We start from the raw sequence: 25,066 nt of genomic DNA on the forward strand, positions 1-25,066 counted from the left end.
TGCCCTAAATCTTTCTTTCCGCAATTCTTAGAAACCTCTGATAGGCTTGTTTATTTATTTATTTATTTATTTATTGGATTTGTATGCCGCCCCTCTCCGCCTTGTCTGGGTTAAGTTTGAGTTTGTTGACACCCATCCAGGCCCCAACAGCCTCCAGGCACCGGCACATCACTTCCACTGCTTCGTTGACTGTTCCCCCCTTAAAAAGAACAAAGGAAAAATTAAAATTCCGGCCCACCCCTTTTGTAAAAGCCTGCCTACTACAGCTCTGATGAACCAAAAAATACCGCCTCTTTGCCATATATAGTTGCTCATTGGCAACTACAGTGTAGGAGTTTGTGCAGCAGGAAGTGTCAGCTTTACCAGGTAAATCAGACCAAAAACAGTATCAGATGAACATTATTGTAAGGCTACATTAACACAATCTCTAGGTGGTACACAAACACAGCAGTGACACATCCAAATAAAATGTATTTGGTCTTCTAAACATATTGCTTCAGATTTTACCAAGATAATATTCAATTAACCCTGCAGATTGCCAAGTAGCTAGCAAATTCCTTAAGAATATAGATTGTTTTGTAGTCTAGTACCTTGCTAACAAAGGGAAGGCACATGGGGGCACTCATACATTACCTATTGGCCATTTTTGAAACTGAACATTTTTTTCCTCTCGTGTACTGGCTGACAGCCATATCTGGGGAAAACACATGGCTGCTTTAAAGAGCTAGTGACAAGCTTTGCTCCATCTTAGCTGTCTGATGACTTTGGTTCAAAGGAACCTAAGGGTAAAGGTAAATCTGAGTACAGATTGGAGGAGCTTCTGGAAAGCTTAAATCTACAATTCATGTATAATGCATTATTTCATCATTTTATTTGTCTTTTTGGGATCCTTTAGCTTTATGAATTTAAGGAAAGGAGGCTTCCTTAACTTTTCTTTCATAACATCAATAAGAGTCACTTGACATTTCAGGGGCAGGAGATGAATTCAGACCTCCTTGAAGCCTTTCTGTCATCCAGGCTTGTCAAAGATGCATACTTTTTAGATTTTAATAAATCTAAGCCCTAATAAGTTTCAGCAAAAGGGCTTTCCTTCATTTCTCTGTGATTTTTAAATATTGTAACTGTTTTGTTCTTCTCAAGGTCGGGACATAAAGACATTTACTTATCTACTAACATATGCTCCTTAAAGTATATGTGCTTGGCGGCAGTGGTGGGTTTCAAATTTTTAACAACCGGTTCTGTGGGCATCTCTTGGTGGGTATGGCCTGGTGGGCATGTGTCTGGGTGGGAAAGTGACTGGGTGGACATGGCCAACTTGACATCACTCATGTCAAGGGGTGCCTTGCCTGGCCTCTCCTCGCCCCAAAGCCTTCAACAAGATGCAACTTCCCTGCTATTTATTTACTACTGCTGAACATGCAAAATGCACTATTTAATCCTAGGTATATATGTCATATATGTACATACATACCATGTTTCCCCAAAATAATACATGTCCCCATAATAAGGCCAATCAGGCTTTTCAGTGCATGTGCTGAAATAATCCTCCCCCCAAAATAAGCTCCTCCTCCAACTGCTTTCTGGGGAAAGGGGAGGAGAAGCTGGGAGCCGCTCTTTTTGCGGTGGGCACTCTTGGCCGGAAGAGAGAGAGAGAGCAAATGGCGGATGCACGCACAACCTGTGGGACTGGTTCAGCTCCTCTGGGCTCTGCCTCTGTCAGTGTTCTGGAACGCACTCCTGCCTGCGAAGAAGCGGCAATGCAGGGATCAAAGCTTGCCTCCTCTTCCTCACAGGCAGGAGCACATTTCAAAATGCCGCCCAAAACAGAGCCCAGAAGAGCCGAGCCAGTCCCATGGGGCATGCGCACACCCGCCTTTCAGTCTCTCTCTCTTTTTGAGGAACACAACAGAGCTGTAAGTCCCAAGCTTGATGCGCATCTCACGGTTCATCCCACCCCATTTTGCCTCACCTGCTATCCCTAAATTGCATGAGACGTGCATCCCAGATGCCCTCACATTCCCAAAGCTGGACGAGGAGCATGGAGAAGAGAAGGCCACTCCAATTGTTGCCAGTTTCGCCATTGCAGCACTGCGTAGCTTGCCCCATCCACCACCGCCCAGGCCCCAGCTTTCCCTAAGCATTTCCTTGCGACTTGATTTTTCCTCTGTTGTATTTTTCCATTGCACTTCTTGCCATTATGTGCAGGGAAATAAGTTTGTGGGAGTAAAAAAAAAGTTTTAATCCATTCCAACTTTGCATGATTCCGCCCCCCAAAATAAATTGGAATTAAATAAAAAGACTCATTTATGCCGCCAGGCCTGGGGCCATTAGATCTTTGACCCCTGGCCAATCAGTGTGTTGAGAGAATGTGGACTGAATGGAATAATTGCTTTTTATCCTTGGGGGGGGAGGGTTAGATTCTTAATTAATCAACTGGCTCTGTGTTTTATTTATTATTTATTAATTGGTCACCCCTCTCCGAGGACTTGGGGAGGCTCACAACATATAATATACTGTACTGTATATAAAATCTAGAATGCAATTACATTCAAGATTTTATATACAGTACAGTATATTATATGTTGTGAGCCTCCCCAAGTCCTCGGAGAGGGGTGACCAATTAATAAATAATAAATAAAACACAGAGCCAGTTAGACTGGGATTCAGGCCTTTCTGCTTTCAGGCTTGCATGAGCGCGGAAGGCAGACAAGCTGGCTGGGCTACATGGGAGGCAGCTCTGCCGGGATTCGGGCCTTACTGCTTGCAGTTAATCACCTAGGCAGATAGGGCAGCTCAGCTGGGCTGCGCAGAGAGCACTGCATGGTATTCAGCCGCGCGGAAGGCAGGCAAGCTGGCTGGGCCCCGTGGGAGGTAGCTAGGCCAGGATTCGGGCCTTGTTGCTTGCAGGCTAACCCAGGCTGCCAGAAAGATCAGGGCAACTCAGCTGGGCCTCACGGAAAGCGCCATATGGAATGCAGCTAAAGGCAGGCAAGCTGGCTGGTCCTCAGAGATCGTGTGGTCAAGGCAAGCAAGGAAGCCAGAGGGAAAGGAGCAGCATCTATGCTGGGCGAGTGGCCGAGATGAGGGGTGACTGGGCGGGATGGGGTAGGGTGGGCAATGTGGTGCAGAATTTTAACAACCGGTTTGCCTGAACCAGTCCGAACCGGCTGAATCCCATTACAGTGTTCCCTTGATTTTCGTGGGTTCGAACTTCGCGGAAAGTCTATACCACAGTTTTTCAAAAATATTAATTAAAAATACTTTGCGGATTTTTTCCCTATACCACGGTTTTTCCCACCCGATGACATCATATGTCATCGCCAAACTTTTGTCTGCCTTTAATAAATATTTTTTTTAATAAACTTTAATTAATAAACATGGTGAGTAATAATCTGAATGGTTGCTAAGGGAATGGAAAATTGCAATTTAGGGGTTTAAAGTGTTAAGGGAAGACTTGTGATACTGTTCATAGCCAAAAATAGTGTATTTGCTTCCGCATCTCTACTTCGCGGAAATTCAACTTTCACGGGCGGTCTCGGAACGCATCCCCTGTGAAAGCGAGGGAACACTGTACTATAGCTTGGGGAAAATGCTTAACTTTAAGCCAAACCTTGTTTGTTTTTCAACATTTTGTTAAACCAAACAATATTTCAATTTAAATAACACACAGCCAAAAAAAAATATTATTTCCTCTCTATTAACAAAATGTGTGAATCCAGCTTGTGTTTGAGAGTTAGTGAGGATGCTTTTCTAATAACCCAAAGAAATTAGGGTTTCTGTTCTTAAAACAACTTTTGATTTTGATCCTAAAGACTGCTAATAAAAAAAGTACAAGACTCTAATAATAGTCAGTTGCTTTGACTCTATCATGAGTAATCAAAAGTGCATTTGCCCAATAAACATTTTTTAAAAGTTAATTAATTAAAAAGCATTCATATCTTGACCTGTTGAAAAATGCTAATGGTAAATTTGATTCTTCTGATTATATTGCTTTTCCTTCAGAAAGCACTTGATTTCTATCATAAGCGTTTTGAGTTTTTTGTAGATTTTTTTTTCTTTTACTATGTTTGCACCTTGTTTCTGAGTGTGGAGATGATATTACAAAAGTCTGTATTTTAAAGAAGTTGTTCACACCTGCCAGTGCCTTTTTAAACGCTTAATTGCACATGATGAGATGCATAGGCCTCCATGTCACCTGTCAAGATGAGTCATGCTCGAAGTCTGCCATATGCCATCTGTGGGCTTCTTTTTTATATATCTTCCTTATTAATTCAGGTTCTTCCAATGAAACCCTGACCATTGAGAGGAGCTTTGTAGGCTGTGTATTTTTTTCCCTTTGAAGAATGTGAAATGCCTTAGCTCTCCCTTTCTTTGATTCCTATCAGCTGAACATTTGTGATCTGTAGCTTCATTTGAGCAGATAACTTTACAGATGGCTTCTCTAGACATGCCCTGACACAGAGCCTAAAAATGGCGTGTAGAAGAACAGCTAATCTCTACTTTCTTTTTCTTGGTCCTTATATAAAAGATGAATTAGACTCAAGCTCAACACAGATAAGACAGAGTGGCTGTGGGTTCTGCCTCCCAAGGACAATTCCATCTCTCCGTCCATAACCCTGGGGGGGGGGAATTATTGACCCCCTCAGAGAGGGTCCGCAACTTGAGCGTCCTCCTCGATCCACAGCTCACATTAGAGAAACATCTTTCAGCTGTGGAAAGGGGGGCGTTTGCCCAGGTTCGCCTGGTGCACCAGTTGCGGCCCTATCTGGACCGGGACTCATTGCTCACAGTCACTCATGCTCTCATCGCCTCGAGGTTTGACTACTGTAATGCTCACTACATTGGGCTACCTTTGAAAAGTGTTCGGAAACTTCAGTTCGTGCAGAATGCAGCTGCAAGAGCAATCATGGGCTTCTCAAGGCATGCCCATGTTACACCAACACTCCGCAGTCTGCATTGGTTGCCGATCAATTTCCGGTCACAATTCAAAGTGTTGGTTATGACCTATAAAGCCCTTCATGGCATCGGACCAGAATATCTCTGGGACCGCCTTCTGCCGCACGAATCCCAGCGACCGGTTAGGTCCCACAGAGTTGGCCTTCTCCGGAACCCGTCGACTAAACAATGTCATTTGACGGTATCCAGGAGAAGAGCCTTCTCTGTGGCGGCCCCGACCCTCTGGAACCAGCTCCCCCCAGATATCAGAGTTGCCCCCACCCTCCTTGCCTTTCGCAAGCTCCTTAAAACCCACCTCTGTCGTCAGGCATGGGGGAATTGAAATTTTTCCCTTCCCCCTAGGTTTATAGAATTTATACATGGTATGCTTGCTTGTACGATTGGTCTCTTAAATTGGGGTTTTTTAGATTATTTTTAATATTTGTTACATTGTCTTCTTTATTGTTGTTAGCCACCCCGAGTCTTCGGAGAGGGGCGGCATACAAATCTAATAAATAAATAAATAAATTAGCAATATAGTGGTAAAGTTGTTTGGACACTATGCATATTTTATAATATTTTTTCTTCATTTTCCATACCAGTTTTTAAATGCTTTGGTCCAGTTTCCACAAAACTAATTTTAAAACTTTATAAAACTTTATATAATAAGCCAGGGGTACCAAACTCATGTCATTACAATGACATCATATGATGTATCAAAATTTTTCCCTGCTTTGCTAAACCGGGCATGGGCCGGGCAAACATGTAATGATCAAGCCCACGGAGCGGGAGTTTGATAGCTCTGTTATAATCCATAACGTTTGTATTTCACACTGTTCCAAAATACACTGCTCAAAACAAAAATAAAGGGAACCCTTAAACAACACAATACAAGTCCAAGTAAATCAAACTTCTGTGAAATCAAACTGTCCACTTAGGAAGCAACACTGATTGACAATAAATTTCACATGCTCTTGGGTACATTCAACTTTGTACAGAACAAAGTATTCAATGAGAATATTTCATTCATTCAGATCTAGGATGTGTTCTTTGAGTGTTCCCTTTATTTGTTTGAGCAGTATATATTTACCCTAGGTCTAAATGTTATGTGGTAATCAGACCAGTATTTAAAAGATGCAGTTCCTCTCATTCTTTAGTCAAGAATAATTAAATAGATAAGTCAGTGATAAAAATTCCATTTCCTGATATTCATATTGTATCCATTCATTTTGGTAGGTCTTCCATGCTGTTAATATCAGCCTACTCTTTTCCTTGGTTACAATGGGGAAGTGTTATTGTCAAATGGTTTATTATGGTTCAGAACCAGATTTGTATCACGATAATTTTATTTGCAAATTTGAGTTTTTCATTTGTTCCTCTCCACTTCCCCATTGTAACCAAGGAAAAGAGTAGGCTGATATTAACAGCATGGAAGGCCTACCAAAATGAATGGATACAATATTGGCATCCTTTCATGAGTTGTTGGAAACTTCTACAACACTGTGTATGTCACATGGTGCAGCAAATTAACTGGAACTCCTGGCAATTTGGAAAGCACTCTAATATAAAATGTTTTCATTTACAAATTCCTGCGACAGTAAATAAGAAAACAAGGGCTACATCTTGTTATGGTCTATGCATCCCACGCTCCACATTTATGCTGGCAATCATTATGTACAGAATTTGAAGTTTCTAACTCAATGGGAGAATTCTGTTCTTTAGGAGACTGCTAAATAGACAACAGACTCATCCTTCCCCCAATCTCTGTTCCATACATGCCCATCTATTTTTAACTAGTCATATTGATGTATTTTCTTCTTTGGTTTTATTCTATTATTTTACTTTATTGTTCTATCATTTTACTTTGCGTTAGATTATCAATCTTATAATGAGCAAGGGAATACATTCAGGGGTGGATTCTAACTTGCCTCGCTGCTACTTCACTTCCTCCTAACAGGCGTGCGCATGCGCAGTGATGAAAAATAATTTTAAAAAGCTGAAAACAAGATAGCCAGAAACTCGGCTTCTGCGCATGCTCAGAAGAAAAAATATTTTTTAAAAAAAATCCCCCCAAATAATGGCAGCACCCATCAACCATCACTAACCGAATCGGTTCAGTGATACCATCGTGACATCACCAGTGGGTCACTACAGGTTCGGGTGAACTGGTCCAAACTGGGAGGAACCCATCCCTGGATATGTTTTTACTGAAAATTAGACGACTTTTGAGCATCTGGTGCCAACTTACTTGACTGTCTTACTCAAAAACATGTATATCACATTTTTTAAAAATGCTGGAGATGTGTAGACAATGTATTTACTAGTATTAGTAAAATAGTATTCATGTTATTTTCATGTCTCTAGGAAATGGCAAAAATTCTCAACCACCCGAGAGTCTATGCTTTTCTACATGTACCAGTTCAATCCGCTTCTGATAGTGTATTAATGGACATGAAGAGAGAATATTGTGTAGCTGATTTCAAACATGTGGTAGATTTTCTTAAAACTAGGTAAGTCTAATATTTAAAAAGTTAAATAATTTTATAATATGATTTTTTCTTAATTGCTTTTTTTGCATCTTCATGATTTGGCTATGCTTTACAATTGCTTTGACGTGATATTCTTTTTCAAGTTGTTTATATTCTGGAACATATGATTTAATGTGGTTTTTCTTTCACTGAATTCTTGAATGCAAATTTTCAGAGTAATTGATACAGAATGCAAAACACAAACAAGTGCTGGTCCAGTCATGTATTTGGATATTGTTATTGAAAGAATCTTTTTATTTCTAGTTCATGGTTTGCAACATGTGGATTTTGTGTTAATCCTAGGAATTTTTATTAGCAAATTATGACCATCAATAACTATATTTCAAAATCCCTTTTCACAATAGTATTTATTATTTTGTCACCATTGAAATGAACTTTGTAGTAAATTCCATTGGCAACATTCATGGAGAATTCCTTAAGTATGAGGTATTAGAGTAGGAAAACTTAGTTAGACTCTAATCAATGTGAGTATTAAGCAGTGATGGGCTACCAAAATTTTGACTATCACACCGTGGGCGTGGCTTATGCATTTTGTTTCAACATCTTTCAGTGCAAATTGGGTGCTCTGGGGTGGAGCTCCCAATTTTGCTACCGGAACTGCGTTCCTGATCGTTCCCGTAGGAACCTATCACTGGTATTAAGTATTCTGAATAGAATTTTTACTGAAAATAATACTATGTGATTTTGTAAGGACTATCTGGCATATGATTATTTCCATTGCATATAAATACATGCAGATATATGTAATTTATTTTACTAGGTCAATTCCATGTTATCTACAGAAGATCAGCTTTTGTGGTGGAAATAAAACTATTGTTGCTAAATGTTTATTAGCTGTATACTCTCTCCAGAATCAAAGGCAATCTGTCCACATTTTAAGAGAGAGAAACAGTGTTGTTTTTGTTGTCAGGTTTCTCAATCCAGGATATGACAGTACAGATCCCTTGATATAATAATAATAATAATAATAATAATAATAATAATAATAACAACAACAACAACAACAACAACAACAGCAACAACAACAACGAGTTGGAAAGGACCTTTGAGGTCTTCTAGTCCAACCCCCTGCTTAGGCAGGAAACTCTACACTACTTCAGACAGATAGTTATCCAACATCTTAAAAACTTCCAGTGGTGGAGCATTCACAATTTTTGGAGGCAGGCTGTTCCACTGGTTCATTGTTCTAACTGTCAGGAAATTTTTCCTTAGTTATTGTTGTACATACTCCTGATCAGTTGGAGAATGATGAAGAACTTGAGGACTCTGATACAGATAGTGTTTATGAATTAGTGGTGGGCCCGGGGTTACAGGTAGTAGAACAGGTGGGAGGCCAGCCACAGGATGTTGCTATGAGTCCAGAATCTAGCGAGGAAGAATCAGACATTCGCTGGGTCGATCCTAAATTCAGAAGGGTCCAAAAACATAAGGAACAAGTGTTTGGAAGAAGATATTAAGGGGAGGAATGGGTTAAATACAGGAGTGATGCATTTGGTACGTCAGGGGGTCAGTGGGGAAGAAGGGTGGAGTTTCAATGTTGTAGAACAAAAATGGAAGGTGTTCCCGTTCAGCTCCCAAGGAAGCAAACTCATTCTGTGTTATTTTCTAGTCATTTCTGCTGTTTTTGAATCATGCTGTGAGTACATAAATCTTGGTGAACGGAGGAGGCTGGGAGGAATGCAAAACGAATGTAATTAGGAGAGATAACAGGAGAACAAGAAATGTGCTAGTATGAAGTGTATTTTGATTATGGAAGGAAGAGAATAAAGATGGAGTTTCTTTGTTTATTAAATACTGCATTTAGTAAAAGTTATTTGTAATAGCTAAAATTCTACCAGAAACCAGAACAGTTATAAGTTACTTCTCTCCTTGTTTGGTTTCTACCTGTTGCTTCTTGTTCTACCCTCAGGTGCTTTGGAGAATAGTTTGACTCCCTCTTCTTTGTGGCAACCCCTAAGATATTGGAACGCTGCTATCATGTCTCCCTTGGTCCTTCTTTTCATTAAACTAGCCATGCCCAGTTCCTGAAACCGTTCTTCATATGTTTTAGCCTCTAGTCCCCCAATCATCTTTGATGCTCTTCTCTGCACTCTTTTCAGAGTCTCAATATCCTTTTTTGCATATGTCACTGCTTTGCTGGATTATCCAGCTTAACCTGAGGGAAGGCTTACAGATACAGGTCTGCAGATACAGGCTTTAACAGAATTTAGCCATATACAACTACTAATTGTTTCCTGTTCTGAAGAGGTATCATGGACTTTTAGCTACTCCCAGGGAAGGGCTGCTCGATGCTGGCGCTACTGGTGTGCTCCTGGCAGTGGGCGCATGCACAGATCCAGTGCATGTGGGTGCATGCATCAGAGCGAGATTTGTCTTCCTGTGCATGCACTGCTGGGAGATTTCACTGCTACACCAAAAATTGGCAAAATCGTGCACATGTGAGCGTCCTCACGCAAGATTTGGCTTTCTGCACATGCACAGAAGCCAAATCTTGCACCGATGCATTTGCCTGCCTGCTGGTCATCTGGAGCTGCGCGCACAACTCCCATTTTTCCAACCAGGAGTGTGCACCAATACTGGCTACTCCAAGGCATTTAAATTCAAGGCTTCTCCTCCCATCTTTCTGAATGAAGAGATACTTTGCAGTTGGGGGCCTTGAATGTTGGATGGTTATGTTATACAAATCCAACAGAAGAGAATAACTGTAGCTCAGGGTTGAACTAATTCTTCCTTGTTGCTTGCATGTGTTTTGTTACCCAAATAAGTAAAATCAGTGTGAGTGGGTGTTTATTATATAGTGTTCAAAAAAATAAAGGGAGCACTCAAAGCACACATCCTAGATCTGAATGAATGAAATATTCCCATTGACTACTTTGTTCTGTGCAAAGTTGAATGTGCAGAACAGCATGTGAAATTGATTGTCAATCAGCGTTGCTTCTTCAGTGGACAGTTTGATTTCACAGAAGTTTGATTTACTTGGAGTTATATTGTGTTAAGTGTTCCCTTTATTCTTTTGAGCAGTGTATATTGCGACTTTCCCTGAGAATTTTGCTTTGCTGAACCCATGTTTCTATCGAAAATCAAGCAGGAAAAAAAAATAATCTCAATCTTTGCCATAATGTAAACTAAGATAGATTAGTTGTGCATTAAGATTGGTTTCGTGTTGGAATTACTGTGCCGACATTGTAATAAGCCTTGCTAAAGTGTACTCTAAAATTTGTGTTATTCGTTCAGTTTTGGCCTCCCAGCCTACCCAAGAAGAACAATTGATTGATTGATTGATTGATTGATTGATTGATTGATTGATTGGATTTATATGCCACCCTTCCCCGAAGACTCGGGGCGGCTAACAGCAATCATAAAACAGCTTACTATAATAATCCAATACTAAAAACGATTAAAAACCCATTAATATAAAAAAACCAAACATACATACAGACATACCATGCATAAAATTGTAAAGGCCTAGGGGGAAAGGGAATCTCAATTCCCCCATGCCTGGCGGCAGAGGTGGGTTTTAAGTAGCTTATGAAAGGCAAGGAGGGTGGGGGCAATTCTAATCTCTGGGGGGAGTTGGTTCCAGAGGGCCGGGGCTGCCACAGAGAAGGCTCTTCCCCTGGGTCCCACCAAGCGACATTATTTAGTTGACGGGACCCGGAGAAGACCCACTCTGTAGGACCTAACTGGTCGCTGGGATTCGTGCAGCAGAAGGGGGTCCCTGAGATAATCTGGTCCGGTGCCATGAAGGGCTTTATAGGTCATAACCAACACTTTGAATTGTGACCGGAAACTGATCGGCAACCAATGCAGACTGCGGAGTGTTGGTGTAACATGGGCATATTTGGGAAAGCCCATGATTGCTCTCGCAGCTGCATTCTGCACAATCTGAAGTTTCTGAACACTTTTCAGAGATAACCCCATGTAGAGAGCGTTACAGTAGTCGAGCCTCGAGGTGATGAGAGCATGAGTGACTGTGAGCAGTGACTCCCGGTCCAAATAGGGTCGCAACTGGTGCACCAGGCGAACCTTGGCGAATGCCCCCCTCGCGTGCTGAGACCATTTCAATGTACCTAAGCTCTAGACATATTCCTGCATCGTAGGGACAGAGAACTGGTATCATCTCACATCCTAGTGTAGCTACAAGGCTGCCAGTGTGCCTGATCCAGCCTCAATGATGTTGCAGGAGGGGAATGGACCAGCTTGGGATCGAAATTGAAAGAGCAGCCTCTTTGCATATGTGGCCCGAGGAAAGAGCCACTTAATGTCAAGGAGAGAAGACCATGGGGAGGACTTGGCTGGTTGAGAGCATTGGGAGGAAAATTGTGCAGAGAACATAAGGAATGTCTTTGTCTAGTGCCAGCAAAGCAATATGGGAAGCGGAGGCTGCATTAAGAGCACATTCTTATTCCTGTTGCCTAGGCAAGGACAAGGTTCAACCCTTTCACAGGAGGAGATGCCGTCTTCTCTTGGCCAAGCTTCTTGGGGTTTGTTGAAAGATGTCACTGCCAGTTTCCCGTCCTTGCCTGCTTTTCCTAAAGTGGCCTTTTTCTCACAGTCTGAATAAGGGCTGCAGAAGGCACGGATTTCCTGAGTAGCTCTGGCTTGACTATTTTGCTGTTTTCTGCCCTTCCAGTTAAAGTGTTGCGTGTAATAGGCTGAGCAAGAAAGGATGGACAAGATGACCAAGGAATTGCTGGGGAGGCAGGCGACAGATAGCAGACCAGCAAACTAATAACAGTAACTGAATTTAAACATGCCTGGGGTAAACATATATCCAAGATAAAATGCAGGAAATAGTATAAGGGCGGACTAGATGGACCATGAGGTCTTTTTCTGCCGTCAATTTTCTATGTTTCTAATTTGGATTGCTGCCAATATGCAATATCAGTATCAATATCAACTTTATTTGATTAGTCAATCGACCATATCAAAGCAAGAAAAAGGACCACATCCGTCGTCATAAAAGTGTGACTGGTTAAAATACAATAAAATTGGCTAAAATAGAGGGAATTTAAATAAATAATAAGTTAAAATGCAGTATAATATGCTAAAATTGAGTAGTAAAACATGAGAATATAACTCGTGCAAAGGATTATATTAAACAAATCTAAGATACTGATGTAAAATATTCTTAAGTGAGTTCATCTCCTTTGCATGCCACCCCAATATGTTCTATAGTATAAAACTTATTCTCATCTGAACAGCCCTGACTATAAACTAAACGGTTCTAGAAACTACATATATATTTGTACCCTGAAGAAAATATGATAATTGTTTATTACAGTCCCAGTGTATGATTTTGTCAAGTAGGGGCTGTAAATACTGAGGTCTTACTGAGGAGTATAGTTTACAATTGAGTAGCACATGTGCAATGTCTTCTATTTCTGGTGCACCGCAAATGCATGTTCTCTCAAAATATGGTACTTGGTGGAATCGTCCATATTTGACCATAGAATCTAACTGCTCAAATCTTGCTCTAGTGAGTGCTGTTCTATGGTATTGGGTCAGGCCCATTGTCAGGTATTTTTCTAGTTGAAAGGCTGTTTTGTTCTTGGCTAACCATTTCAGTGACCTGCACTTAGAAAGTGCCTCAATATCAGTTTGTGCATTAACATCTAAAACTCTTTGTTTAAATATTTCCTTGGCCTGATGTCCGGCCAATATGCCAACAGGTAGCCTTTCTGAGCAGAGCGAGTATAACCATTTGAAACCACCTGCATTAGTGTAAATGCCTACCTTGGTGTCTTTTGAAGCATAATAAATGGAGCTAAGTATTATCTAGAACTGTGAGAACATGAAAAAAGTTAATGAAAGGGAACAAATATCACACCAGTGTTTGGTTTATGCCTTTTTAAAAAAAAACTACAATGATTGAAAGAGAGAGAGAGAGAGAATTGTTCATTAATGCAATAAGGTAAGGTAAGATGCTAAATACTCTAGTTATTAATGTCTCAGAATCATTCTTTTATTTAGTTGAAAACTGCACTTTCTAAACGTCATAACTTAAATGTTACAAACTTTGAAAGTTAACTTTTGTTACAACAGATTTGCTATCAAAAATTTTGGACATGCTGAGAATATCCATAGATTGTATTATATGTAAATAAATATTGCCAGTTCTTAATAGCATAAAACTAATACATTGAGGTTTGTCACACACACACACATAAACACACACACACACACACACACATATCAATGCAACTGAAAATTATTCCGTTTTAGCTGCTTTTTACTCTGACAGCTTTCAAGCTTTATTGATATAATCGGTTTTATTTAAATAAGATGTTTTATTTAAAAATCAGCATGAGAAATTATTTCCAACTTACAGCACAGAAACAGTACAAGCTCAGTCTGTAAGAGTGGAAAAAATATTGGATATTGGAATCTACTGACATCTGTAAAGCTCATTTATTTATTTTTTTCTATATTAGTAGGTCTTTTTTTTCTATGTGTCATGTGCTAAAAGCAGCCAAATATGACGTTGCTGCATAACTATTCCCCAGCAGACATCTCATCACAGACATTATGAAAGCAAAACATTGCAACGGATTCCTACAGTTTCTCCCAGAAATAAATTATCCATGAATCTGTTCTTACGGACACATCTCTTGTTTCTCTTCCAAGGTGCAATGATGGATATAGGAGAGTATCAGTGGTAGGTTGCTGCCGATTTGCCCAACCGGTGGCAGTTCTGCCAGACTGGTGACAGAAATTTGCCCCCGTTTGCTGAACGAGCACCATTGGACGGGTAGTTTAGTTTAGTTTAGTTTAGTTTTTATTAGATTTGTATGCCGCCCCTCTCCGCAGACTCGAGGCGGCTAACAACAGTAAAAAGACAATATTAAAAACTCTAATATTAAAAGTAATTTTAAAAACCCCAATTTAAGGAACCAATCATACATACAGACATGCCATGCATAAATTTTATGAGCCTAGGGGGAAGGGAATATCTCAGAGGTAGCCACACCTCTGAACCGATCTTCTGGTCCCCGCACCTTGAAAGTGGCTGCAAAAAACCCTCTGCGCATGCACAGAGGTTTCTGTGCATGCGCAGAGGATCATTTTCACGATGTGATATATGCACACATGTGAGCAAAGCAAAAGCGTGCGGGTGAAAAACACGCATTTCCAATGCAATGCAAACCAGCAGAATCCACCTCTAGTACGTACTGTTTAAAAACTCAGAGGGCTACATTCATTCAGGACAATATCATGTGCTTCTACATCTGTGCTTTCAACTGAAACAATTTGCATGAAACATTTGTAAATAAAAATGCTTTTAGGTGAGTTTATTGCTAGGCCAACGATTAAATAGAATTTGTCTACTACTTTTAAACTGATTCAATCCATAACAATTGGAAATGTATTGAAACTGCCAAAAAGTAATGCCATGTAAGATTTTTCTCTTTTCTGAGACACTACCCTGTTTTCCCGAAAATAAGACATACACGGAAAGTAAGGCATGTCAGAGGTCTTGCAGAATTTGCTAATATAAGGCACCCCCCTCCCCCCGAAAATAAGGCGTAGTCAGGTTTACATACGGTACGGTGGAAAAACATACAGTACCATTCAAAGCTGTTCATAGCGGTACTGTAATAATATGGCATCCCCTGCTGGCCCATTCCATCGCTTTGTACCGTCCAGTACAGCAGACACAGTCTGCTGCTGTCTCACCACCATTACAGTCTCCACTACAGTGCGTGGACTGTAGTTCCTCTGGTGGCCGGAAGCTGCAATAGCGGGAGTATACTGTTGTACCATATAAGTGCCATCATTTGTGTGTGTGGATGCCATACTGACAGGTACCGTACTGTAATCAGTGTACCGTATGGTACACTTTCTTTGGGGGTGTCAGCTTTTCTGCCTGTGAATTTGTCTTATTTGAGAAATATAAGGCACCCACCGAAAATAAGATGTAGCACAACTTTTGGAGCAAAAATTAATACAAGACAGTGTCTTATTTTCGGGGAAACACAGTAGTTGCATGGAAGCCATTCTTAAGGGTTAAATACTGTAAAGATCCACCTTTAGGTTGGATGGGATGGTAGCTATAACAAAATCTCAGTAATGGCTTTTTTTTTTTTTTCTGGATTATTCCCTTGGTTTCTTCTCATCAATCGAAGAAAACACAAGATGAAAAGTTCTTTTTTATTAGGCATATTTGATGGAAAAATGGAAAGGAAATATTGATATATCATTTTACATATACTAACAGCAGCAAGAATAACATTGGCACAACATTGGAAACAGGATAAAGTACCAAATAACAAACTTATTATCAGAAAAATATTTTTGATATTGTGCGGAACTAGACAGACAAACTGACACATGAATTAAATGATAAGGAAAATTCAGAATTTTATAAAATTTAGAACATGTTTTATCAATGGATAGAGAAAAAGAAACCAGAGGGAAAAGAGGGTATATAAAGTACATATAGTTAGAGATAGAAATATAAAGAGAAGTAAATATTAGAAAATGCTGAATAAATACATAAATAAAAATTTACTGTATAAAGAATACAAGTAATATTTCTGATAAGAAGTGAGATAAACAACAATCATGTACAGTGATACCTCGTCTTACAAACGCCTCATCATACAAACTTTTCGAGATACAAACCCGGGGTTTAAGATTTTTTTGCCTCATCTTACAAACTATTTTCACCTTACAAACCCACTGCTGCCGTTGGGATGCCCCGCCTCCAGACCTCTGTTGCCAGCGAGGCACCCGTTTTTGCACTGCTGGGATTCCCCTGAGGCTCCCCTCCATGGGAAACCCCACCTCCAGACTTCCATGTTTTTGTGATGCTGCAGGGGAATCCCAGCAGTGCAAAAACGGGCGCTTTGCTGGCAACGGAAGTCCGGAGGTGGGGTTTCCCAGCGAGGGGAGCCTCAGTGAAATTACAGCATCACAAAAACACAGAAGTCTGGAGGTGGAGTTTCCCATGGAGGGGAGCCTCAGGGGAATCCCAGCAGCACAAAAGCGGGTGCTTCGGTTGGCAAAAGGGGTGAATTTTGGGCTTGCACACATTAATCGCTTTTCCATTGATTCCTATGGGAAACATTGTTTCATCTTACAAACTTTTCACCTTAAGAACCTCATCCCGGAACCAATTAGGTTTGTAAGACAAGGTATCACTGTATATTGAGAACTGAAAACTGTAGAAGGAATACAGTTTAACTTGTAAATATACCAATGGAAATGCAACATCAACCCAATCTACTGTTAAAAGAAAAGTCCTGTTCTTCAGGCAGCTGCCTACAGAGGATTTAAGTTCCCTAACTGAAGGAGAAAAAAGAGGAACCACTAGCAAAGTCCTTGCTGCAATGTCTAGGTGTAAGTTGCTAAAAATACTTTTTCCACACTTGCATTAAAACAGAAGTACTATAACCCTCTCCTTAAAAAGAAATTGTGTCCCTATCTTGGATTGGTGGCACTTATAACAATAATCCAATACTGTTATTCGGCAGTAGAAAAAGGATGAAAATAATATTTTGACGTTAGGTTTCTCATTTAGATCAGTGATTTTCAACCTTTTTTGAGTCACGGCACATTTTTTACATTTACAAAACCCTGGGGCACATTGAGCGGGGGAGGGGCGGCTAAAAAAAGTTTGGACAAAAAAATTATCTCTTCCTCCCTTTCGCTTTATTTCTCTCTCCCTCCCTCCTTCTCTCCCTCTTTCTTTCTCAATCCCTCTTTCTCTTCCTTCCCTCCTCTTTTTTGCTCTCTTTCTCTCTCCCTCCCTATCTCCCTCTGTCTTTCTCTCTCTCCTTCCCTCCCTCCCTCTCTTTCTCTCTCTCTTTCTCTTCCTCTTGCTTTCTTTTTATTGTTCTCTTTCTCTCTCTCTTGCTCTTTCTCTCTCATTGCTCTTTCTCTCTCTTGCTTTCTCTCTCTCTTGCTTTCTTTCTCTTTCTTTCTCTCTCTGAGCTTCGCGGCACACCTGACCATGTCTCGCGGCACACTAGTGTGCCCCGGCACACTGGTTGAAAAACACTGATTTAGATTATGTCACTAACTGATGCTACTTGTTTCTATAGTTTTCATATTTCACAGGCAGCATTTAAATGTTCATACCCTATCTTTAGATTGATTACAACTATTCTAAATTAATTCATTAATATGCAGTGCACTGAAGGAAGATGCTTAGATCATCATAAATTAGCATTCAGGGCTTTTTCATACACAAAATCCCTCATGTTTTATAAAATTAAATCTTGGAATATGCAGCCTTTCAAACTCAGGCGCTTTTGCTTAGAAACATTGCAGTCCAGTTCCCTTCCTGCTAAGGCTCACAATCAGCATGTAAATAGTATTAACAGAAGCAATTTTTGACAAACACCTTCAGATTAATTACAGTCCTTTTGCTGATCCTTCTTCATTTACAGATCACTGCCCCAATAGATCGTAATGCCTTTCAAATGAAGGATTTCTTAATGCATTTTTAAAATATGGCTCTTAGATGTCCATGCACTTACAGCAGCAACATTATCATTTCAAATGCTTGATGAAATTTTCCAAATCTCATATTTATTTAAATTTCTGCCTGAGTATGCAGAAAGGCATCAAGTGCCAGCCGAGAGGAAACATGTTCCTATGCCCTGAATAGACGTGCTTGCATTTAACGAAACACCCAGTCAAAGACACTTGCATCACTGAGCAATATCCATTAACATTTCTTTGCATCCTGTTATTATGGAAACAGGTTTGTGATTGGGGAGAGAACGTTATGCACCAGTTTGTCCTAACAGTATGAGAATTTATACGATGCAACGTGCCAAATAACATACTGTAGGACAGTGGCTCCCAACCTTTGTGGCTTGACAGCCCAGGAGGGCAGGTGGGAGAGAGAGGGGAACTGGGCGGTGCAAGGAGAAGGCTGGCATGCACATATGTGCATGTCTACGCAGCTTGTCTTGCACAAGTATGGACATTTGGCAGGCCCCAGGGAAAGAGCCTTCTCTGTGGTGGCCCCAGCCCTCTGGAATCAACTTCCCCCAGAGATTAGAACAGCCCCCACCCTCCTTGTCTTTCGCAAATTACTCAAGACCCACCTTTATCGCCAGGCATGGGGGAACTGAGACATCCTCCCCCAGGCTTTTATAGTTTATGTTTGGTATGTATGTGTTGTATGGTTTTAAATTGCTGGGGTTTTAGATATGTTTTATTTTAATATTAGATTTGTTTCACTGTTATATTGTTTCTAATACTGTTGTGAGCTGCCCCGAGTCTTCAGAGAGGGGCAGCATACAAATCTAATTAATAATAATAATAATAATAATAATAATAATAATAATAATATGATGTGCCAGCCTGCCTTTAGCACAAGTTGAGCTGCATGCGTATACCTGAGAGCCCACCACTCGCCGGGGCCAGTTCCAAATAAGCTATGGCCGAGTAGTGAACTATGGCTCAGGGGTAAGGGACCTGTGCTATAGAACTACATTTTATATATAATATCTATGTTTATATTAGTTTCTGATCACAATTCAAGGAGTTGGTTATCACCTATAAAGCCATACATGGCTTAGGGCCTGACTATTTACAGGACCATCTGATTGATTGATTGATTGATTTGATTCGATTCGATTTGATTTGATTTGATTTGATTTTTATGCCGCCCTTCTCCTTAGACATACTCCTGCCACATACCTCCCAGAGGCCTATCAGATCGCACAGAAACGGCCTCCTCCAGGTCCCATCAAATAAACAGTGTAGGTCAGTGGGACTGCAGGGGAGGGCCTTTTCTGTTGCTGCCCCGGTTCTATGGAACCACCTCCCATCCCCCCCGATGTTTGCGCTGTTCCCACTCTACTGGCTTTTCAAAAAGTTGTTAATACCTGGCATTATCGACATGCCTGGGGGCCGTGAACTTTAACATCACATGTGTCCGAATTATGTTTGTCTGGTATGTATGTTTGTTAGATTGGTTTTTTTGAGGGGGAGAGTTTATAATGGGTTTGTTAGGATAATGGGGTTTTACTTACTGTTGCTGTTTGACTTCTTTTTATTACTGTGCTATTGTATTGGGTTTTTTGTTGTAAGCCGCCATGAGTCCTTTGGGATAGGCTGGCATAGAAGTCGAATAAATTAAATAAAATTATATCTATCAGTGTATATGTGTGTATTCTTATTTTTAAAATTCTAAAACCTGATTTTCTAATATCAGTCAACAAAACTTGGGGTTGATGTCTAATTCTATCCTGTCCTGCTCATGTTTTCATTTCAGTAAAAACTGAATGGCTTTTAATCCATTAGTTTATCAAGACTGACTAAAAAAAAGTAAGGATTGAAATTTGAAAACCAATTACCGTATTTTTCGCTCTATAAGACGCACCTGCTGATAAGACGCACCTAGATTTTAGAGGAGGAAAATAGAAAAAAAATATTTTGAGCCAAAAAGGGGAGAGGAAGAGAGGAAGGAGTGAAAGAAGGGAGTGGGGGAGGAAAGAAGGGAGGAAGGAAAAGGAAAGCAAGAAATGGAGGGAGGAAAGGAAGGAAGGAAGGAAAGAAAGGGGGAAGGGACAGGAACAGAGGAAGGAAGCAAGGAAACTTATGAAAGGGGAGAGTAAGAGAGGAAGGACTGAAGGGAGGGAGGTAGGGAAGAAGGTAGGAAGGAGAAAGAAAAGAAGAAATAGAGGAAGGGAAGGTAAAAGAGAGAAAGAAAAAGAGCAAGAAAGAAAGCAAGAAAGAGAGAAAGAAAGAAAATGAAAGAGAAATAAAAATAGAGAGGGGGAATGAAAGAAATGGAAGGAGGGAAGGAAGGAAGGAGAGAAAGAAAGAGAAAGAAAGAAAGCAAGAGAAAGAAAAAAGAATGAAAGAGCAAGAGAGCAAGAGAGAAAAAGAGAGCAAGAGAGAAAAAGAAAGAAAGAAAGAAAGAAAGAAAGAAAGGCAACTTCAAAGAAAGGCTCACTGAGCATCTCTCACTCTCTCTCTCTTTCTATCCCTCTTTCTTCTTTCTCTTCCTTTCTCTCTCTCCTCTTCCTTTATCTCCTCTCCCTCCCTCTCTCTTTCTCTCCCCCCTCTCTCCCCCTTTCCCTCTCTCTTTCTCTCTCGCTATCTCTCCCCCCTCTCCCTCTCTCTTTCTCTCCCACCTCTCCCCCCTTTCCCTCTCTCTTTCAGGAGAGGCGGGGCCGGCGAAGGTGATATTCAATGTCGGGGGCGCTCGGGCGGTTGCGCGCGCTCCCTATCTCCCTGCTAGCCCACTCGGAATATTCAAAATAAGAAAAACCTTCGCCGGCAAAGGCTTTTCTTATTTTGAATATTCCGAGTGGGCTAGCAGGGAGATAGGGAGCGCGCGCAACCGCCCGTGCGCCCCCGACATTGAAGACCTCCGCTGAGAAAAACTTTTGCCGGCATTTCCTCTCGGCGTCAAGGAGGCACAGCGGTGGGCGGAGAGAGGGAAGGGGGGGGCAGCGGCGTCCCTCCTGGCCTTGGCGGGCCGCCCGACCCTCCCCACCTCCTGCAAATGCGGTGGGCGGCAGGGGGAGAGTGAGGAGCCGGTTCTGGCGGGCGTGGGGCTTGGCTGGCTGGCGGGGGGGAGCGCCGCTGGTGGTGCGGAGGGAGACCCTCCTCTGGGAGGGAGGGGGCCAGGCAGCAGCTAGCCAGCCAGCCGGCGGGATGGCGCTTCCGAGTTCGCAGCCTCCCCCCCCCTCCCTGCCTGCATCTTCGCTCCATAAGACGGGGCTGATTTTTCTTCCTACTTTGGGAGGAAAAAAACTGCGTCTTATGGAGCGAAAAATACGGTAATTTTTTTTAAAAAAAATCCAAAAGCATACACTTTAAGAGGCTGGCACAAGTAAGGCTAAGGACACAATGTATTAAGATATGTTGGACCTTCCAATCTTTACCAAAACTGTTACCCTCAGATATGGCTCCACATGCCAAATGTGGCACGTGTATCATAGGTTCGCCATCAGTGCCATAGTTTTGTTGTGAGCCACTCTGAGTCCTCAGAGAAGGGCAGCATACAAATCTAATAAATATTATTATTATTATTATTATTATTATTATTATTATTATTATTATTATTATGTCAATACAACACAGCAAACGAGATCACTATACTGGATTTTGTATTTCATCACCAGTCGGGCGCTTCCCAAGCACCTAGGACTGTGTGATGTAGCGGCAAATTATGTTTGCCGATCCCAGTAAAGCAGCCTTTTGCAATTGACAGATGGAGATTTTGTCAATTCCAATGGTTTTCAAATGTCCGCTGAGATCCTTTGGCACTGCGCCCAGTGGGCCAAGTACCACTGGGACCACTTTCACTGGCATATTCCAGAGTCGTTGCAGCTCGATTTTTAGATCTTCATATTTCACTAATTTCTCTAGCTGCTTCTCAATTCTGCCGTCCCCTGGGATTGCGATGTCAATCATCCATACTTTCTTTTTTTCCACAATCAGGATGTCTGGTGTGTTATGCTTCAGAATTCGGTCAGTCTGAAGTCGGAAGTCCCACAGTAGTTTTGCTTGCTCATTTTCGATCACTTTTTCAGGCTTATGATCCCACCAGTTCTTTGCCACTGGTAAATGGTAGTTCCGGCACAAGTTCCAGTGGATCATCTGTGCCACAGCATCATGTCTATGCTTGTAGTCAGTCTGGGCGATCTTTTTGCAGCAGCTGAATATGTGATTGATTGTTTCATCTGTTTCTTTACAGAGTGTTGTTGTTGTTGTTATTATTATTATTATTATCATCATCATCATCATCATAATTTTAAAAGGCCACATCTAAACTACTGTACTTCTCAGTGCAAAAATTCAAATTAAAGTATTCATTTTAAGTGGCTGTCTTGCCTGTGAGGCCTTCAGCTGGCAAAGGGACTGAGGCCAGGCAAGACCATTATCAAAATATAGGGTGTCAGGACAGTGATCAGATGCTGTTCCTTTTCAATCCAGAGACAACGAACACGCCAGTAAATAAAGGGATTTTAAGCCCCATTATTATTAGTTCAAGCAAACAGATTTAAAAGTACTGTATAGTAAAAGAAGTGTATCTGCCAACAAAATGTTATCCACATATCTTACAGGCTGACAAGAGGTCCTTAATACCCAACAATAGCTAATTTCCACAGAATCCACTGGTAGGTTTTTTACAAAAGCTTTCAACCAGCAATGACCTCAAAGTTTTTATTAAAACCTAGAACCATGACTTCATTATTTTGCTATGGTCAGGCAACTGGAAGCCCTGATCTCGACTAAGTGGCACATGACTTTGGGGTGGAAATTTAAAGTTTCATAGGGAGAAGAGCTTTGAAGCTCCATGAAGATTCTCTCCCTTTTCCTTATTTAATTAAATTAAATTTAATTTATTTGACTTCTATGCCACCCAATCCTGTAGGAGAAAGGGTGGTTTACAACAATAAAAACCAATACAGTAGTACAATAATAAAAAGAAGTCAAATATAACAATAATTATAAAACCCCAATAATAAACCCAACTAAAATAACCCCGTATAAAAAAACCCAAATCCAATCAAATGACAATATACATGCCAGTCACCACTTCTCTCTATACACTAATGACTGCATCTCAAATGATCCATCTGTTAAACTACTGAAGTTTGCAGATGATACAACAGTGATCAGACTCATTCAAGACAAGGATGAATCCGCATACAGACGGGAAGTTGAACAACTATCCTTGTGGTGTGACCAGAACAATCTAGAACTGAACACACTCAAAACCATAGAAATGGTGGTAGACTTTAGGAGAAATCCTTCCACCTCTCACAATAGACAACACAGTATCAACAGTAGAGACCTTCAAATTTCTAGGTTCTATCATATCTCAAGACCTAAAATGGTCACCTAACATCAAAAACATCATAAAAAAAGCACAACAAAGAATGTTCTTTCTGCGCCAGCTCAGGAAGCTCAAACTGCCCAAGGAGCTGCTGATACAGTTCTACAGAGGAATCATTGAGTTGTCATATGCACCTCTATAACTGTCTGGTTTGGTGCTGCAACCCAACAGGACCGACACAGACTTCAGAGGACAATCAGAACTGCAGAAAAAGCAATTGCTGCCAACCTGCCTTCCATTGAGGACCTGTATACTGCACGAGTCAAAAAGAGGGCGGGGAAAATATTTACTGACCCCTCACAACCTGGACACAAACTGTTTCAACTCTTACCCTCAAAACGTCGCTACAGAGCACTGCACACCAAGACAACTAGACACAAGAACAGTTTTTTTCCAAACGCCATCACTCTACTAAACAAATAATTCCCTCAACACTGTCAGACTTTCTACTAAATCTGCACTTCTATTCTACTAGTTTTTCTCATCATTCCTATCACCCATTTCCTCCCATGTTGACTGTATGACTGTAACTTGTTGCTTATATCCTAAGATTTTTATTAATATTGCTTCTTCATTGCGTATTTGACCCCTATGACAATCATTAAGTGTCGTACCACATGATTCTTGACAAATGTATATTTTATTGTATGTACGCTGAGAGCATATGCACCAAGACAAATTCCTTGTGTGTCCAATCACACTTGGCCAATAAAATTCTATTCTATTCTATTCTAATTTGGGTGTGTCAGATGTTAAGATTTACTTCCCCCAGGCCTGTTGGCAAAGCCAGGTCTTAACAGCTTTTTGAAAGGCCAGTAGAGTGGGAGCAGTGAGAACATCGGGGGGGGGGGGGGTTCCATAGAGTTGGGGCAGCAACAGAAAAGGCCCTCCCCTGCGGTCCCGCCAATCTGCATTGTTTAGTCAACAGGACCTAGAGAAGGCCGATTCTGTGCAATCTAATGGATCTCTGGAAGGTATGTGGCAGGAAACAACAGTGGAAAAACAAGCAGGTTAGCTAAGAACTAGACTTCTAGATGACCCAGGACAGATTCTGGCTGCCTGTGTATTTGGTACCTCTTTCCAGTCTGGATTAGTTCCAATAATTCCAATAACTACTGAGGTACAGTCTTTAAATAACACATTCAAGCCTGCTATCGCTCCACTTAATTACCATGCTATCCAACCCACACTTTTGTAAACCGGTTAAGTGTGAGTTTGATAGCATGATAATGAAGTGGATGCAGCATGTCATGGACACTTTATCAACAGCAATGCCGAAGTCAAGATATCTTGTGCCTACAATGTGTTCACAATCTATCAAAGAAGTCGTTCAGTGAAAAGGTGATTTAAGATTAACCTTCCAGGATTAGTCCTTGAGAAATAAAGGCTGATGCAACTGCTCTCTAATAATGAATAAAACTGAAAGAGTAGTAGATCCTTGGAACAAACTTCCAGCAGACGTGGTTGGTAAATCCACAGTAACTGAATTTAAACATGCCTGGGATAAACATATATCCGTCTTAACATAAAATACAGGAAATAGTATAAGGGCAGACTAGATGGACCATGAGGTCTTTTTCTGCCGTCAGTCTTCTATGTTTCTATGTAATTTGCAGAGGAGTGCTTCATTTTCCCTCCTACCCTGTATTCTCAAAAACAATACCTATTCCAAAAATAAGTTCTAGCATGATTTGTGTGTGTGTGCCTAACCATAAACCATAACCCCAAAATAAGCCCTACTTACGAGTCTGCGCAGCTGGCTGCC

General features: G+C 41.0%; 1 protein-coding gene across 5 annotated transcripts in view; it reads left to right on the forward strand.

Moving 5' to 3' along the window:
- Positions 1 to 25,066, forward strand: part of CDKAL1 (CDK5 regulatory subunit associated protein 1 like 1) — a 652,416-nt gene that overhangs the window by 300,480 nt on the left and 326,870 nt on the right. For all 5 annotated transcript variants that reach the window (XR_011558700.1, XM_070747379.1, XM_070747382.1 and 2 more), the window contains one exon: positions 7,300 to 7,445. Coding sequence is in view for 4 of the 5 variants with exons in the window: in XM_070747379.1 (XP_070603480.1) it covers positions 7,300 to 7,445 (146 nt within the window). In the remaining variant the exon portion in view is untranslated. The remainder of the gene's footprint in view (positions 1 to 7,299; positions 7,446 to 25,066) is intronic.

Source organism: Erythrolamprus reginae, chromosome 3, assembly GCF_031021105.1.
Source record: "Erythrolamprus reginae isolate rEryReg1 chromosome 3, rEryReg1.hap1, whole genome shotgun sequence".
NCBI classification, from domain to species: Eukaryota; Metazoa; Chordata; class Lepidosauria; order Squamata; family Dipsadidae; genus Erythrolamprus; species Erythrolamprus reginae.